Source organism: Nannospalax galili, unplaced genomic scaffold (genome assembly GCF_000622305.1).
Source record: "Nannospalax galili isolate Female #2095 unplaced genomic scaffold, S.galili_v1.0 scaffold150, whole genome shotgun sequence".
Classification (NCBI taxonomy): domain Eukaryota; kingdom Metazoa; phylum Chordata; class Mammalia; order Rodentia; family Spalacidae; genus Nannospalax; species Nannospalax galili.
The window spans coordinates 955,641-974,789 of record NW_008329320.1 but is presented as its reverse complement, the minus strand read 5'-3'; the positions used below and the strand labels follow the sequence as shown (position 1 = coordinate 974,789).

At 40.4% G+C, this 19,149-nt stretch overlaps 1 protein-coding gene and 1 pseudogene across 4 annotated transcripts in view; both read left to right on the top strand.

The window, feature by feature from the left end:
* The window catches only part of Rai14 (retinoic acid induced 14), a 149,135-nt gene that overhangs the window by 108,677 nt on the left and 21,309 nt on the right, over nt 1-19,149 (top strand). For all 3 annotated transcript variants that reach the window (XM_029564638.1, XM_017798765.2, XM_029564645.1), the window contains 7 exons: nt 498-586; nt 7,290-7,354; nt 11,626-11,683; nt 12,703-12,773; nt 15,975-16,081; nt 16,668-16,846; nt 17,089-17,117. In XM_029564638.1, the coding sequence (XP_029420498.1) occupies nt 498-586; nt 7,290-7,354; nt 11,626-11,683; nt 12,703-12,773; nt 15,975-16,081; nt 16,668-16,846; nt 17,089-17,117 (598 nt within the window). The remainder of the gene's footprint in view (nt 1-497; nt 587-7,289; nt 7,355-11,625; nt 11,684-12,702; nt 12,774-15,974; nt 16,082-16,667; nt 16,847-17,088; nt 17,118-19,149) is intronic.
* On the top strand, nt 17,174-19,101 carry LOC103735961 (annotated as a pseudogene). Its single transcript, XR_001872488.2, has one exon. The product of XR_001872488.2 is annotated as a nuclease-sensitive element-binding protein 1 pseudogene (transcript).

The window sequence follows — 19,149 nt, the reverse complement described above, 5'->3', positions numbered from 1 at the left end:
CGACAAAAGGGCTCAGCATTGGAGGCTCTCCTCCCAGGAGCAGATTCACATACTGCCTTTAGCTTTGCTTTGATTTTCCACATTGCATGCTTAGTGAGTGGGAATGATGTGGAGGAAAGCTTCTTCTCCATCTGGGAAAATGAATTGGCAACTTCTGACCATGACAACTCACTCTTCCCTTTCCTGCTGGGTGGGCTTCTCAGTATGCTCATGGGTCTTAGAAAGTAGAGTGGCAGCTTTTTTATGGCAGTAGTCTACAACAAACACCAGGAAATGAGGGTGTCTTGGAGAAATGCCTTGAAATAATGACATTTTTAATTTTAATCACATGAGCTAAGAATGACTTTACTAACTAAAAATATGATTATATGGGTGCAGTATAAAATTACATGCATGAGTCAGGTCAGAGAAGGTGTACCATGAAGAAGTGAAGCCTTGTTGGAGATGAACTTCAAGGTGATGAAATCCTAATGATATGTGTTTCCTTCTCTTGCCAGTTTTCATCTTGCTGCTGCGAAAGGACAAGTGGAATGCCTCAGGGTCATGATTATACACGGTGTGGATGTGACCGCCCAAGATACTACTGGTATGTGGTTTCTACGCTCTTCAGTCAGCACGTCAGCATGACAGTAGGTGTCGCAAAGGTGGTCCATGTTCGCTGTGGAAAATTTAGAGTCTGTAGCTAAGCCCAAAGAAGAAAACAGAATCACTTTCGATCTCAAGCTCTGCAGCCATTTCTAAGACTGTATGTAGAGACCACCCAACATCCCATTATTCTTGAGTTGATGAATGACTGTGTAAGCTGATAAATGGAGTGGGTTATTTGGTAACTCATTTCATTAGCTAGCTGAGATGAGTTTTGTGGATTGAAGGCCTGACCTTCAAATTCTCACCCTTACTTCAGTGCCTCCTAATCACCTGGGAACTGGAAGAGAGGAAGAAAAGAAAAAGAATAAATGGGTACACTTGTGGTAGTGTGCATGTGGAAGCCAGAGGACAACCTGCAATGTTGTTCCTCAGGTGCAGTTCACCATGTTTGTTGAGACACAGTCTCACTGGCCTGAAGCTTATGGAGTAGGCTACGCTAGCTGTCCAGCAAGCCCCAGGGATACTCCCATCTCTGCCTCCCCAGTACTGGGATTATAAGCCCACACCACCATGCTTGGTTTACTTAATGTGGCCTCTACGGACTGAAGTCAGGTTCAACTCAGGTTGAAGGCAAGCACTTCAGAAACTGAGTCAATACCCTGCCTCACCCTTTTTATCTAATATTCTACTCATATCATTTAGTGCTTACGAAGCATAGCCTTTTTTTTTTTTTTGGCCACTTATGGCCATGTTGGTATGTTTTGTATTTATGATCAGATCTCTAACTTGGTTTATGGATGCCTAGTGTCAGCGGTGAGCCCTGAGCATCCTAGCTCAGTGCCACCCCTTTACAAACCAAAATGGCGTCGTCCTCCAAGAAGGGCCACTGGAGGGAGTTCTCTGACCCTTCTTTGATGCTTCTCAGTGTTGGCCAGTAAGAAATGATAGAAATTGGTGGATCTATATACTTTATCACCCAGGACATTGTCAGTATGTTACACAAAGTTTCAGAGCTTCCAGTCACTCCCCTCTTACCTGATAGTTTCAGCAATGAGACCAGCGCCACGCTCCTTTGACTTTACTGTTCTGTATAGGCCTGAACGAGACACTGTCTCCTTCAGTGTTTTCATGAAATCGTGCAGAGCACAAGAACAAAAGAAGGCAAAGGCTGCATGGAGAGAAGCATATGGAGATGTCTGTCATGTTATCTAGGCATTGATCCTTTGGTGTTTTGTACCACAACAGACAGGATAAACTGTGGTGTCTTTCGCTGCCTCTGCCTATGTCTCTCTTGTGATCTGGCTATGGTGTCCACTCTTACTCTCCTTCAAGAAGGCACATTTGAATGAGGGAAGGAATGAGTCATGGAGCCTTAGCAATCATCATTAGCCCCAAATGTTTTTAATGATTAGAGAATGAATTAAGTAACTCAACTCTGACAAGCAAGGTATTTTCAATAAACTGCAGTATTACTTAGATGCAGTAACCTTCGTTTTGAGAACCTAGTAAGAACTGATAGGAAAAAAATCTATTACCATGAATCTTACTCTGTAGGGATTTATTGTTGTTGCTTTTTAGACAGGGTCTTGCTATAAAGGCCTGGCTGGCATTGAACTCACTATATAGACCAAGCTGGCTTTAAACTTTGATCAGTCCTCCTGCCTTGCCTCCCAGGCTCTGGGATTACAGGATAAGCCACCAAGCCTGGCTCTTGTAGGGATTTTTGAGCATGGGTAGGGGGACTCCTTTCAAAATATATTACATGGATACTTTTATTCTTTTTATCCACAAAAGCTATAGGATGGTTGAATTGTGATTTTCTACCTTTTATAAACTATTGAATAGAGTTGGTATTTAGAAGCAAAAGGATTTTTAATATCTATCTTTTTAGTTATCCTTCCATATAAAATGCTTGGAATTCTGAAAATTTTTATAGGTGCCTTACAGTGAATTTTATGAGCTGAGTACTATCCATATTCTTTAGATGGCTTTGCAGGCTTAAGTGAGATGGGCAGTGTTCATATCTCAACAGTCCCAGGCTTTCATTTATTCATATTAACATGCATATGCATTTGAGACTATATGGCGAATTCAAAACAAGACCGACTAAAACATCAGAATTTCATCATTCTCAGTTGACAGTGCCATGTTGGTGAGGCGGCTCTACTCCGTACAATGGGGCCCCAGCCTCTTTTCCTTATCCCTGTGCCATCCAGAGCATTTCTTTTTCTTTTTATTGAGAACTTCATATATGTATATTATGAAATATGATCATATCCCTCCACTTCCTTTCCCCACATGCCCCTCTATCCCTCCAACATGATCATTATATAATTATCTTATTTCCAGATGTTGAAAAATGACACATGCTCTTGAGAAGTGTGATCTTAGTCCTGTCAGGCTTTCCTCTGCTGTGCTAGTTAGTTCTTCCTATTTTTCTCCAGAAGTATTGAGCTTTGAAAAAATGATCAGAAGATGCTTAGAGTTGCTTAGATTTCTAATTAGTGCTGGTCTTTTTATTTATAGGCCAAGTTCACCCAGAATGAACTTAAATTATTATTGTCATTATTTGTAGCGAAGTCACTGTCTGATATTTCAGACAGATCCACAGCTTTTTAGGAGTCAGATGTATGTGTTGTCTTCTTCTAGTGAAATTCTGTCACTAATATGATAGATTGCATCCAGGAGAATTTACATTTGGAAAGAAAATTTTGTTTCAATGTTAGCAATGAGAGACATCTCATTTACTGCAGTAGTGTCCAGGGTATGGTTTGTGATTGTGGTTTTGAGACTGATTGGGAAATACTATCATCCTGCTGTTTAGGACCCAGTCACTGGGGAACAGAAGAGCATTTGCTTCCCTAGACATCAATCACTTGCTTCCAGGAATGACTAGAACTCTGGAAGTGAAATGAAAGCCCGTTATTTAGTTATGGCGTGTTGCTTAAATGTCCCTGCCACATTGTCTTTGAACACTGTGCCTTTGTCAAATGAATGCTGTTTGGGTGGAACAGCTTTTATTCACAGCATAGACAACAGTTAAGGCATTGCACGCACAGTATAAACAGTCTCCAATTTACAATCAGGATGTGTTCCAGAAGTTCACTCATAAGGCATTTGTTTAATATTTAGAATTTGCTTGTCCTTAGAAACAGTGGTATAAATGATGACTGGGAAGGACAAGCTAGCTACCAAGCTTAGCTAATGCATAATACATCTAGACTCACACTCTCATAATTTATTTAATCCTGAAAACAGAGGGGCATCTTTTACAAAAAAAAGAAGGAAGGGGGGGAAAGAGAAATTTGTTTTCCTATTTCCAAGCATCTCTCCTCTCATCTCTTCTTAATTTTCCTCATCCTCATCCTTTCAGGGGAGGGTTGAGGGATTCCTGCCTCAGTATTGCACCTCAGCTAAGCAAGCACCCTTCAAACATGCCTTAATATCTCAGGATATCTCTTGTGAATGGAAGGGATCTGTTCTTTTAACTAATTTATTTTATTTGTGTGTATATGTGTGTGTATCTATGTGGTATACCATGTGTATGCATGAAGGCCAAAAGAACTTGTCAGATCCCCAAGAGCTGGAGTTACAGGCTAGGTTATGAACCCCTTGATGTGGGTGCTGGGAACCAAACTCAGGTCCTCTGGAAGAGCAGCAAGTTCTCTTAACTGCTCAGCCATCTCTCTAGCCATGGGATCTGTTCTTTTGACCACACACACTCTTTTGTACAGTTCCCTGTGATCCTCTCTAATCTCTAAATACATGTTTCCTAGCCATGTCTTTAATAAATTCTAGTTAATGCTGAGTGAAAACTAACCAAAATGGAGGACAGTGTTTTGGAAGTGAGCCACCATATAAAATAAATTTCTTTTCTAAACTGATAGGTCTCAACTACAGGCGATTTTTGCACTCAGCAGACATTTAGCAATGTCATAAATCAGTTTTCTCTCAACTGGACATCTCATGGGTAGAGGCCAGGAAGACACATTAACATCCACAGTTATGGATGGCCACCATTAGCAATTATCCAGTGTAAAATATCAATAGTGGACAGTATTGAGGTCAAAACTGGGCTTGAAGTCTGGCCTAAAGTAATGGTCTCTTACAAGTATTACCTTGGGGGATATGTTGGTCAAACTGTTTGAGAAATACAAGATTTAAGACTCCGTGTATTGAGTTGGCTATCAGTTGCAGCAAGCTTCTTACTACAGACATTTGAAATGTGCATACCCTTTAATTTAAATTGATCATAGTGTATTGAGAACCAGCTGTGACCAGCCGTGTTGTAGGATCTAGGGATTCAGTAGTGGGTGGGACAGAAATCTAGGGACAGGGGAACAGTTAACTAACTACACAAGTGTGCGTGTGCTTGTGAGGGGCACACATATCTGTCTCCTGTCTGTAGAACTAAGGAAAGTGTACTGCAGGATGCTAAGTGTTTATAAAGAATAGAGAAATTAAGCAGGGAACGAGGATAAAAGGTGTCAAAGTAAAGCACTTCTTCAGCTTTGGGGATTGTTGATGATTGATGACCAATGTCCATCTATCTATAATCTACCTATATAATATATATGTATGTATGCATATAGGTGCATATACATATCAATGTATAAAACATGTCATGAAGTCAATGTATAGTATATATTTCATATAAACATTAGTTTATCTTCTATGACTTTGACAAATAAAAATTTACTTTTTCATACAAAAATGGAGGTTAAGGAGGAAATGAAATTTTTAATGGTTAGGACAGAAAAAGCCTCTTTTTTTGAGAGAGAGAAGGTCTTATGTGTCCCAACAAGGCTTTGAACTGTGTAGCCAAGAATGACCTTGAACTTCTGATCCATGTGGTGGAATTAGTGTACCACCATGCCCCATTTATGTAGTGCTAGGGATCATGCATACTGGTGAAGCAGTCTGCTAACTGAGCCATATGTCTAGCCAGTAAAGGCAGTCTTTAAGTTGAATCTAAAGGTAAGAGAGCAAATGTGTGGCTATTCTAGGGGAAAAGAATCTATGCTAAACACAACAGTGGTAGAAGTCCAAGCGTGAGCCTCTTCTGCCTTGTAAGCTGCCCTTAAACCTCTTCATGGAAGTTCTCTGGGCTTATTTGGCAGTGGGCAATTGGACAGAGCCTTGGGATTTCCTGACTACAGACGTACCGGATCTTATACTGGAGTCATGAAGGGAACTTAAAGGAATGCCACTTGATATGTATTGTTTTGTCGCCCGCTTCTTCTAAATAAGAACTTGGAAAAATCTGAAAACTCATATAGGGCTGAGTAACCTTTGAGGAGAGGGAAATATGAGGTCAGACATAAGGGTGTAGTAAATATGTGGGCTTCTAATATGCTCTACTGGCTTGTATGATGTCTTTTCTGGGTTTCTAGGCCTCTGGTGGCCTATCTTGGTATGACTGTTGCTATCATGGAGCATTTTGCATACACATGTCAACTGAAAGCAGCACTTGGAAGCCTGGTGTCCTCAGTCCAGCACAGAACTGCCCAAAGTGTAGCTGCACCTGCAGGAATAGAGTTGGAGCTTCTGAATGTGACATGGTGGCTGAGATGCTCTCTGTTCTTCCCACATGGGTCACAGTGAAGAAAGTGAAGCCTCACGCTCTAGGAGAACAATCCTGTGTTGGTTGGAGAACTGTTTATTCCTCATAGTTGTCTTTGTCATAGAAACTAGAAAAGATGTAAAAGTGTGGTGTTTTGTTGAGAAAGTTCTTGATTGTGTTTACATCTTGAGGTGTTTTCCCTATGCTTTCCTCTAAAAGTTTCAGCAATTCATGTTTTAAATTAAGGTCTCTGATTTACTTTGAATTACAAATGACTACAAATGCTACCAGTAAGAGTGTAACCAGGGCCACTAACAATGGAAATCAGTGTGGATATTTCTCAAACAAACTAAACAACAGCATGACCCAGTGGTATGACCCAGCCATACCACTCCAGTGCATACAGCCAAAGGACTTACCAGACATCCCTATCTATTACTTACTCTACTCATAATAGCAAGGAAATAGGATCAGCCTAAATGTCCATCAACAGGTGAATGGATAATGAAAACGTGGTACATATACACAGTGAAATTTTATTTAGTGGTAAAAAAAAAAAACAAGATTTTGAAATTTGCTGGAAAATGGTTGGAACTGGAAAGTACTGTACTAAGGTAACCCAGGCTCAGAAAGACAAATAATATATGCTCTCTCATCTGTCAATCCTAGCTTCTAATTGTTTTGTGTGTGTTTATGTACGCATCAGTGTGGGTCTAGGTCATGAAACTAGAAAGAGGATCATGAGAAATGGGGTGGGGGAGAAGCTTTAAGAAGGGGCATGGGGAGGGAAATAGAGCACATGTGACATTAATGGAGAAAGGGGAGTACTGGGGGTGAGTTATATGCAAAAAAGAAGTGCAGAGAAATGAGGTTTTGGGGGTGGTCTGCCAAAACTAGGTATGTATGAAAATGCCATAAGGAAGCCTTTTTTTTTTTTTTTTTCGGTCTTTTTTGTTTTGTTTTTTGAGACAGGGTCTCCCTGTAGCCCCAGTTGTCCTGGAACTCACTATGTAGACCAGGCTGGCCTTGAACTCACAGAGATCCGCCTGCCTCTGTGAGCCACCACGCCCAGCCGAAAGCCTATTTTTTTTTTTAAGTGTGGCCCTTTCCCTCAACATTTGCCTTTTAATCCATTTAGGACACAACGCTTTACATATTGCAGCCAAGAACAGCCACCCTGAGTGCATGAAAAAGCTCCTTCAGGTAAGCAGCAGTAACTGAAAATTACATATGTGCCACTTTTTAAATTTAGAGGTAATCATGTCTGCGAAAAATAAATTCCTCCCCTGTATGCATACCTCTTTTAACACTGCCGTGCAGCCCATGTCTCTTTAAGCAGCCTTATGGAAAGGATAGCCATGGCAAGTTTGTGTCTATAGCAATTTCACTAGAAGAAAAGTGGGTGGGAATTTGGAGTAGCTTCCAAGGAGCAGCCTTATTCTCCCTTTATTCAGTTCTTCCTTTTCTGGAGGACTTGTTTCCTATATATAATCCATTTTTCTAAAGAACATTTCCCAAACTGTTGGAAACCCTTGTCATACTAGTCTCCAGTGTCTCAGTATTCTCTCTATAAACTGCTCGTAGGATGCAGCTCTTCTGAATAAGCAAAGTTTCAACCATTATTTCTTGGTATGTAACTTGATGAGCTTTTAGTTCTTGGTTCTTGTTTAAGTGCTTGGTTTTATTCTTCTTTATAATTTTAAGCCAACTCCCTGGTTTGCTAACTTTGCCAAGACGTTTATAATGATCCTTAAGGTGATGACTTCCATAAATCTGTAAAGATGCATATTTCATAAACCTCCAATTCAGCCTATACAGTTATGTCCAGCTGTTGCCAGTCAAAATGCAAGCTGGCTGTTTTCAGGAACAGCACAAAGCAATAAAATAAGTGTTTGGAGTACTGTCTGTTCTGTCAAGCTGTTGTCCTGGCCTTCACAAGCACTGTTTGAGACCCAGCATCTTGCTTTAATTTGGCTTTGAAATTCTAATGCAAAAATGTGGTCACATTCTTTAACTTGCTCCATTGATCACACAGCTCCTTGTCTTACATTGCATGATGCCTACCACTGCCCATTTTAGGAATGTTTAACCTTACCAGGTCTTTGAAGCAAGAGTCAAGGAAAATAGATCAGTGCTTTGTGACATTGCCTTAAGGAGAGAGACTTGCTCTTGAAGACAGTTAACACAGAGTCTTTCTTGTCTTCCCTAGAATGCAGGCTACAGGTTCAAATCCTGGCTTCACTATTACCATAACTTGACAAATCATTAATTATCCCTTCCTCAGAATAAATGAAAAAAAAAAATCATTCACATGCCCAAGTGCCCTACATTTACACCCTGGGCCCTACCTCATTTTTTTTTTCTAATGCATTTTATATCCCCATTCCCATTCAGACCTTGCATCTGGCTCTGATTTTAAGGAAGATTTAACCTGACAAGCTAAAAGTCCTTGTGGGCTAGGACCAGATATTCTAGCCGCTAATGTAATTTTATATCTAGTTATGCAAATGCATTGGTTTTTCTCTGAAACCTTTGAAGCCTTTAAACAGTTCCTTGTGCTGTTCTAAAATTAGGCCAAAGCTTGGTAAGTAGTAACTTGATCTCTATTCTTAACACAGCGTTTCACTTTAAGGTAGCCTGTTCTTACCTCCCCCGACTTGTACACTATCTGACCACTGTTCCTTCTAGCTCACTGTTAGAGACTCCTCCTTCCATAGCCTCCCTGTTGGGCTGCTTACATTGGGTCCCAGACCTCTCTGGTCAGTTGTTCTCCTCTTATCCTTGTAACACAGGCTGTCTGCAGTGAGACCCTTTGTCTCCTGCTCCCTGGCCTCTGCATTTAGGGTCTCCCTGGACTTTCTAAGCCTTTGCTCTGTCTGTTTGCTAGAGATATTTCTGCTCTCCAGTGGCTACCATGTTCAACTTCTATCTTTTCAAAGCAGCAAGCACAAACAGAACTTGGTGTGATTATGCAAATTTCAAATGAATTTTCTTCCTCCCCTGTGCAGGTCCTCCTCCCCTTCCTTATACCAAATGATTCCTGGACATCATGCATAGTGCTAAGTATATACCAGCAAACTGGGCAGTTTTCATTCTAGTGGAGTTCACAGTGTGGTTAACAAGGACAGGAATATACATTACAAAGTGTGTGCCACTCTGAAGGAAACAGTACTGTGAAATGGTGATTTCTAGGGCAGGCGTCATGGATAAGGGGCTGTTAAAGTTGAAGCTCCCAAGTGTAACAGACTGTGACTAGTAATAATCAGATACATAGAGATTAGAGACACATGTGCAAACATCTAAGTGTTAGTAGCAATAAAAATGAGTCTGTAAGAAACAGCATATTTTAAAATGAAATGGAGCTCTTTTTTAAAGGTTAAAAACTCATTTAATTTTATGTCTTACAGGGTTTTACTGGGTTCAATATTGTATAACTGTATTAATTCAACTGTGAACCTAAAAATTTACAGCCACCTTTGAAAGAGAGATATCCTTGCTCTGGAAATTGTTATTGAATATGTTAAAGCTGTAATGAAATGCTTCTTCTAATTATGTGGTTATTAAATTTTAAAATATTGAGGAAGAAGCATAAAAATTTGCTTCATGTTAATTAGTAACCATTGAAATGTACCTAATGAATTTATATCCATGCTCAGGTGCCAAGGATCTTAGAAAGTAACCAACAGTGACTAGTAATAATCAGGTATACAGCAATTAGAGACGTATGTGCAAACATCTAGGTGTTATTTGCATTAAAAATGAGTTTTTCTGTATGAAACAGTGCATTCTAAAATAAAGTGGAGGTCATTAAAACCTCATCCAATTTTATGTCTCATGGGGTTTACACTGAGTACAATCATATATAACTATTAATTCAACACCGTGAACCTAAAAATCACAGCCAATTTTGAAAGAGATGCATCTTTTCTCTGGAAACTGTTATTGACTATGTCAATGCTGTTGTAATGAAACACTTCTACTAATTATGTGATTATTAAATAAAATTTTAAAAAATGAAAAAAAGAAAATAAAGTTGAGGCTCCTGACATGCAAAGTACCAGAAGAACATATTCCAAACAGAACAGCAAGTCAAAGGATCTGAGGCAGGCAATGTGCCAGTGAGGGTAGTAAGAAAGCCAGTGAGTGACTCAGGGACAAAGATAGTAAGAAAATATGTCCCCAAATAAAAGACCTTGTACAACGTTGTGGCAGGCAGGCTGTAAGTATTCCTAGGTTCAGTGCGAAAATGCAAAAGGCTTTTAAGTAGACAATGACAGACACAGCTTTAAAAGATCATTCTACTCTGCAGAGAACTTGTTAAGGTGGGGAAAAACGGGCCTGGAGAGACACACTGAAGACTGTATTAGCTGCTGATGTAAAAAGATGCCAGTTTGGACTGAGGAGAAGGTAATGAGAAAGAGAAGAGGGTAGCTGAGAGATAGGATTTGTATAAAGGATCAAAAGCTGGTACTTATAAAATGTCAGAGCAGAGATGTCACGTAGGCACAGTGTGTTCTCGAGCTTGGTGCTCGCAGGTGGTACCTGTTATGTATATGTAAGGATGCACACTCCAACAGGTTCGGATCCCGGCTTCACCATTACCATAACTTGGGCAAATTATTAACTTATTTGTAACTCCATTTTCCCATCTGAAAATGGGCATGGGAATAGTGTCTAAACTTGGGTTGTTAGCAGCCTTACAGCAATTCTGTGTCCAGATCCTGGTATATAGCACTTACATAATGCCCACTACTGTTATATCAACATTTGGGAGTCATTAACAGTGAAATTTTTGTATGGTATAAAGGCGTAGGTGTGGATGAGATTACCAAGGAAGAGAGCTTCAGGGAAGAGCAGTGGCAAACCTGAGTTTTTATGCTTTGTTAGAGAAAAATGAATGACCAGGGCAGTCGGGAATGACAAGGGGGGGAACCAGGCAGAGTCTCAGGTTGTCGAAGGAGAGGAAGTGGAGTACTGATAAAAACTTGGTCGGTGGGGGAGGTGGGTACAAATGTTCACTGTCATTAGAAACTGGAAGACTGCTTGTGGCCTTGGCTTGGGTCATCCCTGTGGAATCCTGAGGGCAGATAACCTGACCAGAGTGGATTCAGGAGTGAACAGGAGACAAGGAAACAGAGTCTGTAGGTGACTGAGGGGAAGCTGGTGTTAGGAAGAGGGATAGAGAACGAGAGCAGGAAAAGGGGGCAATGGGGGACCCAAATGAGAGATCTTAGAGTATGTTAGCTGGTGGGGGTGACTGAGTGGTAAAGAGATGATGTGATGGAGGAGGACGCAGCCAGAGCAGCACAGGGGTGACAGTTGCCTGTGTCATGATTGGACATGTCTACTTCCTCATGGACTGTTACAGGCCCATGGAGCTCAGCAGGTGGGACTATGTGTCTGCCGTTCTTTATGTGAACTGAGTAGAGTTTGTGCAGTTATTTTAGTGTTAAGTATTTACTTTTGTCCTACAGGCCAAATGCCCGGCTGAGAGCACCGACAGCACTGGGAAAACAGCTTTGCACTACGCCGGTAACTTTCGTTCTCTTATTTGTCCTGCCCTGCTCTAAGAACCATTCACTTTTCATTTTCTTTATTAAGTGATTTACGTTACTGTGCTGTTCTTGGAGTTGATTTCCGTCATTCTCAGACATTCCCATTTTACTCATTTTGTAAATCATGCAGAGTTTTATCTCGAAGTACGTTTATAATTCATTCGTTTCCTGCCATGCAACCAGCTCTCATGGTTAATATATTTAAACTAGGCCTGAGAGTGTAACTCAGTGATAAAAGATGTGCTTAGCATGCAGAAGGTTCTGGTTTTAATCCTCAGCACTAAATACCTATGGGTGTGTGTGTGTGTTCAATAAACATTTCGACTTTAATGTCATAAATATATAAATGATGCTATGTATTTTAAGAAAATATTTTATTATTTTTATTTATTTTGTGTGTATGAGTGTATTGCCTGCATGTGTGTAAATGCACCCGTGCCATGCAGTGCCTGTGGAGGCCAGAAGTGGACATCAGATCCCCTGGAACTGGAGTTAAGGACAGTCGTCAGCTGCCATGTGGGTGCTAGGATTCGAACCTGGGTCTTCTGCAAGAACAGTCAGTGTTCTTAACCCCTGAGCCATCTCTCCAGCCCCAAGATACAGATATTTTTAAATTGGGGATCACAATGAACATCAACCAATTGTATTTGCTAACAACCTTTGGCTTTACTATCTGCCATAGCTTCAAGTGACAAATGTTGATACTAAACTCACTGGAGTGATTGTATATAAAATCTATTTTATTTCTAGTTTCTAGTTGTAGAAAAGCCAAGTGCTGTGAGAGGCTAAACGAAATGCTTAGCGAAAGGCCACTGGGAGTCCTTCCCTGTAGCACTGGCTACTCTCAGACGAAGCAGTGTTTCCAAATGCTGATTATGTAACCTCCCTTGCCACTCCCCTGAATGTGTTGTTGACAGGGTGAAAAGTGAACTTTCCTATAGTGTTTGATGACTTGGTTGGTTGTGACTTGCTGTGGTATTTGTTTTTCTCTCTTAGCGGCCCAGGGCTGCCTTCAAGCTGTCCACATGCTCTGCGAGAACAAGAGCCCAGTAAACCTTAAGGACTTGGTATGTACCAGATGGGCGTTAACGGACGCAGGTTTCTAGAGCACTGTGGAATACCTCTGATTTTAGAGACCTCAGTACTTGTCACAATTCTGTTGCTTTTCAACCAGATCCTTTGCAAAATGGTTTTGTATTTAATCCTTATAGACCCCTAAACTATTAATATGTTGTAGGATATACTTATTACATGTGTGTATTTTCTTTTTTTAATGTATATTTTTTATTGAGTTTTCATACATTTCATACACTACATCTTAATCATACTTAGACCCCCGACCCCAGTCTCACCCTCCCATAGCCCCCCCACCGGACTCCATGCATTTTGAATATATGTTCAGGTCTGTTATATGTGTTAAGGCTTATCGGGTTGCACTTTTGTACCTAGATGTCCCTTGGTGCAAGTTCATCCACCTTGAGTCTAAGTCAGCCTTCTTCTTTACTTTAAAGATCAACTTTCTCTTACCCAGCAGTAATCAGTTGCCAATAACTCCTTAGCTAAGGTTGGGGCCTACTGCCCATTTCCACAGTTCTAGGCTGGGCTCTCATCTGATTGAGTTTGCATGGGTCTTGTGCATGCTGTCACCATGTGTACATTTTTTATAAGTATGTACATGTATTCTGCTATCAACCTAAATATGAGTAAAGTTTACCTCTCATTCATGAAAGTAAAAAAATAGTGTGTGTTACTTGTGTGGTTGCTATGACAAAATACCTGACAAAAGCGACTTAAGAAAGGAAGAATGTAGTCGCGGCAGCAGGAGCCTGATAAAGCTAGTTACTTTGCATTCACAGTCAAGAAGCAGAGAGAGAGGAATGCTGGTTTTCAGCTTGCTTTTTCTTTTTTATTCAGATCTGGCTGTTGTGGCGGGTCTTCCCATGTCCATTAGCCAAATTTAGAAATGCCCAAAGATTTGTCTTCAAAGTGATTTTCTATATCCTATCAAGTTGACAATCAGTATATACCAACAGAAATAACTAACCAGGAATTCTATTTTCTTTCTATACATCTTGGATAAGTCCTAGTTAGAATTTCTCACCTATTTTAACCTATTACGAGAAATTTATATGCCTATGGCATGGTTGTAGGGTTCTGTGTCATGAACAGTGTGAGAATTGACATATATACACTTGCACCTGATGGAGAGAATATAAAGTAACTGCAAATAAACTCATGCTTTCTGAACCTTAGCATAGGCTTACCATCCCTATTCCCATAATCCCAAGTTCAAAATACTCCACAAGGCTGAAGAGATGGTTCATCAGTAAGAGCACTGACTGCTTTTGCAGATCCCAGCACCCAACTGGCAGCTGGCAACCATCTGTAACTTCTGTTCCAGGGAATCTGACACCTTTTGGCATCCTCAGGAGTTGCACATGTGTGTGCACTAAATTATATGTAGGCAAAACACTCATACACATAAAGTAAAAATAAATAAAAATTTTAAAAAGCACTCCAATATTAAACTTTTTGAACATGAGCATGATGCCATATGTGGAAAATTTCACACAGTGGAACTTTATTTCATGAACATCATGTAAAATGTATAAATTAAGCCAGGTATGGTGGCAAATGCCTTTAGTGCCAGCACTGGAGAGGCAGAGGCAGGAGGATCTCTGTGAGATCAAGACCATAGGTCTTATCCCCAAGATATTTCACTCTAGATACACACACACACACACACACACACACACACACACACACACACACACACACACACACACACACATACAAATAATCCTGAATCTTAACAGTTTCCTATATCATTTTGGGTATAGTTTCCACTTTTATTTTAGAACCATAAAGTATTATACCTATACAGAGATAATACCTCAGTCTGTTTGAAATTATACTATAAAACTTAATCCTTAAGTAGTAATTTTATTTTTTAAATTTTACACTTAAATTTTTTTTTTACATTTATTATTTATAGGGAGGTCATGCCAAGGCATGCATGTGAAGGTTAGAGGACATCTTGCAGGAGTCAGTTCTCTTTCCATCATGTGTGTTCTAGAGATTGAACTTAGTTCGTCACACTTGACAAGAACCCTTCCTGCTGAGACGTCTCACTGACGCTAAACTCCTTATTTTTTTTAGACGCGGTTTCCCTATAGCCCCAGCTGGCTGGAAACTTGCTATGTAGACCAGGCTGGCCTCAGTCTCACAAAGATACACCTAAGTCTGCTCCCAAGTGCTGGGATTAAAGGTGTGTGCCACCAGGCCCAGCCTAAATTCCCATTTTTAAATAGCTTTTTTTTCTTTGCCTATGCCAGTACTTCTTACTTAAAAATTACTGTTGATTGACTAGTAGAATATGTTAAACCCACACACAGAACAAAAATACTTGGCCTTAATCATGTTTAGATTAGAACCCTCCAATTTTTATATGAGCTGAGGGTCTGGCTTTCTTTTTTTCCCAAAGGAATTGCCAGATTTTTGTAATATCAGCCCCTCTTATCTTGTTTTATGTTAGTAGACAAATGGTCTCTTAATTTATTATATTTTGATAACCAGTAAGATTACGTAAAGATTTTTTCTCTCGGAAAAGAAGAATGGCAGGAAATATTAGTTCAGGAAGAAGAAGCTACCTTAGAGCATAAGTCTCTTAATGCTGCGATGACAAGGCCTTTATTTCTTCACATGACCCCTCAGTACACATGATATTCTTGCTTTCATCTTTTTTAAGATTTTAATTTAAAAAATTGTGTGTATATGTGTCTCTGTGGGTAGGTAGGTACACATGAGTGCAGCCACCCACAGAGGTCAGAAGAGGGCATCAAATCCCCTGGAGCTGGAGTTAAAGGCAACTGTGGGCCACCAGACACAAGGTGCTAGAAATTGAACTGATATCCTCTACAAGAGCAGTATATGCTCTTAACTACAGAGCCATCTCTCCAGCCCCCACATGCTTTTATTCTAACACAGTTGGCGTTCTCTTCTCTCTCACATTATCACACAGACCCAGTGATAGCTAATGGAACCAAGCTGCTGGAGCTTCTAGGGAAAAGCTAAAGTCAGTGAAATTGCACAAGATTTATGCTAAGATGACCCTAAGGTGGCCGGCCCTAAGGGGGCAATAGACTACCATGACAGATGAAATATTAGACTAGCTGTATGAGTTGGGAGAGAAATGTGGAAAGGACCAGGGCTCTGCAGTCCTGGTATGTGGTTTTGGAGTTAAGATCTGAATCAAGTTTCTCTCCTAGGATGGGAATATACCACTGCTTCTTGCAGTACTAAATGGCCACAGTGAGGTCTGTCACTTTCTTCTGGATCATGGAGCAGATGTCAACTCCAGGGACAAAAGTGGAAGGTACCATATGATGAGACCGAGGTCATGGCTTCAGGGATACCCACGTTCTGATTTTTTAATGCTGTAAAGTAGTTTCCTTTTTAACTTTCTACCCTCTTGATAATTGAGAATCTGATTGACTTAAAAATAATTTTCCCCAGACCTATCTGGGCATCATTGCTGACTTGAGTCTGTGATAAGACTATTAAATATTGAAGTGAGTAAGCAATCTTATGACTTTTCATCCTAGATGAAACAAAGCAAATATATTGTATGCATTTTTTAAAGTTTTAATAATAGCTTCTTTAAAATACTAGATGATATAAGCCCAGTTTATGTGCCAGTCATATGAAATGCCATCATTTCATATCAAATATTGTGGATGACTATGTTATTTGGCTAGATACAGTTTAATATTTTGTTTTAATCCAAAGTTTTAAAAAAAGTACCTGATTTCATCTTCATAGTAGTCTCTACTTGAATTCCATAGAAGTCTGTGTAGCAAAGGTTTAACTTCACTTAATCTCCGTGTTTTCAAGACCAATGATTTCCCAGGAAAGCATTTCACCTTTGCTTAGCACTAAATTCATGTCTCCCTTTTCCTTAGAACCCCTCTCATGCTGGCTTGTGAAACTGGCAGCTCTAACATTGTGGAAGCCTTAATTAAGAAGGGTGCAGACCTAAATCTCATAGATTCTCTTGGACACAATGCCTTACATTATTCCAAACTCTCAGAAAATGCAGGAATTCAACGCCTTCTATTATCAAAAATCTCTCAGGATACTGGTATGTGAAAGAAAATAGCCAATGTTGTTTTAAATTTATCCACTCAGTTTTCCCCAAAGGATAAAGGAATTTGTGCGATATGATACGTTTTATTATTCCTTTAAACATATGGTTGAAAGACAAATGAAGTGTTAAATGTTGTGTATAGTGTGGGGGGTGTATATGTGTGTATTCACCAAAAGTATATAAAACGTATGAGTCACTGTGATTCTTACAGCCCTTTTTCACTTTTCCCTTTTTAGATTTAAAGACCTCCAAAAAACCAAAGAAGGTATTTATCTTGTAGGGGTGGTGGTGGTATAGTTTTTTCCTTTGCTTGTGAGAATATGAAAACGTTGAGATTAAATTCTGTTTTACTAGAACAGTGATAGAGACTGGGTTGGTAATACTTAAGGACAGAAATAACAGAATAAATGATCCACTGCTACAAGTTGCTTTCTTAATGATATTATTATCCTATTTCAGAAACATACTTTACATGTGCTACCTATATTTATATAATAATACTGGTTTTTATCTCTATCAAAAGTAGAATTTTACAGTGTCTTTTTCAAAAGCTACAAGGAAATTTCTCAATCTTATTCCAAAATGCACTAATTACTTCTGGTATGAAAATGTTCACTGTGGTTTAAATTCTGAGACTAAATAAAAATACTTTACATATTGCACTATCCCATGGGCAACAGACATATAGCCATGAAATTAAGATATTTTCCAAAAAGAAGAGATTTAGCCTTTTTTATTTTAGTTGCTGTTTTCTAATTTGTCATCAGTGTTATACAGAGTAGAAGTTGACCTTGTTTGGCTTTTTTTTTTCTAAGAGCATGTCGGCCCTCTGGTTATGTTTGGCTGATCTATCTATTCATATATCAGGGTTCTTAAAGCAATCATAAAAAGCAGATACTTAATACTGAATTGACTGTGTGCTAACTATATTGCTTATTTAAGTAACCTTTAGAGATGAGGCTGTCTTTCCCTCATTTACATTCCTTAAAAATAAGGGGGTTGAGTTCGATCGGTAGCGGGAGCCGAGAGCGGACCCCAGAGAGCCCTGAGCAGCCCCACCACCACCGCCCTAGTTACCATCACACCCCGGGATGAGCCGCAGCTGCCCCAGCTGGCTCCAGTCACCATCACCGCAGCCATGAACAGGAAGGCTGAGACCCAGCAGCTGCCAGCCACCTCCACCCCCGCCCTCAGTGCTGCCTACACCAAGCCCGGCACTACGGGTAGCTGCACGGCCAGCGGGCAGTGACGGCCAGGGCGCCTGCCGGCGGGGACAAAAAAGTCATCACAACGAAGGTTTTGGGAACAGTCAAATGGTTCAGTGTAAGGAACGGATATGGTTTCATCAACCGGAATGACACCAAGGAAGATGTATTTGTACACCAGACTTCCATAAAGAAGAATAACCCCAGGAAGTACCTTCACAGTGTAGGAGATGGAGTTTGATGTTGAAGGAGAAAAGGATGCAGAGGCAGCAAATGTTACAGGTCCTGGTGGAGTTCCAGTTCAAGGCTGTAAATACCCAGCAGACTGTAACCATTATAGACGCTATCCACGTCGTAGGGGGTCCTCCACACAATTACCAGCAGAATTACCAGAATAGTGAGAGTGTGGAAAAGAATGAGGGATCGGAGAGTGCTCCTGAAGGCCAAGCCCAATAGCGAAGGCTCTACAGGCCGAGGTTCTCACCTTACTACATGCGGAGACCCTGTGGGCTTCAACCACAGTATTCCAACCCTCCTGTTCAGGGAGAAGTGATGGAGGGTGCTGACAACCAGGGTGCAGGAGAGCATGGGAGACCAGTGAGACAGAATGTATCAGGGTTATAGACCACGATTCCGTGGGGGCCCTCCTCCCCAAAGACAGCCTAGAGAGGATGGCAATGAAGAGGACGAGGAAAATCAAGGAGATGAGACCCAGGGTCAGCAGCCACCTCAACGTCGGTATCGCTGCAACTTCAACTACCCACGCAAATGCCCAGAGAACTCTAAACCACAAGATGGCAAAGAGACAAAAGCAGCTGATCCACCACCTGAGAATTTGTCCATTCCCAAGGCTGAGCAGGGCAGGGCTGAGTAAATGCCAGCTTACCATTTTTACCGTCATCTGGTTTAGTCATCCAACAAGAAAAAATGGATATGAAATTCCCAGCAATAAGAAATGAACAAAAGGTTGGAGCTGAAGACCTTAAGTGCTTGCTTTTTGCCCATTGACCAGAAATACCAGAACTATCTGCATTGTCTATGCAGCATGGGGTTTTTATTTTTTTACCTAAAGATGTCTCTTTTTGATAATGA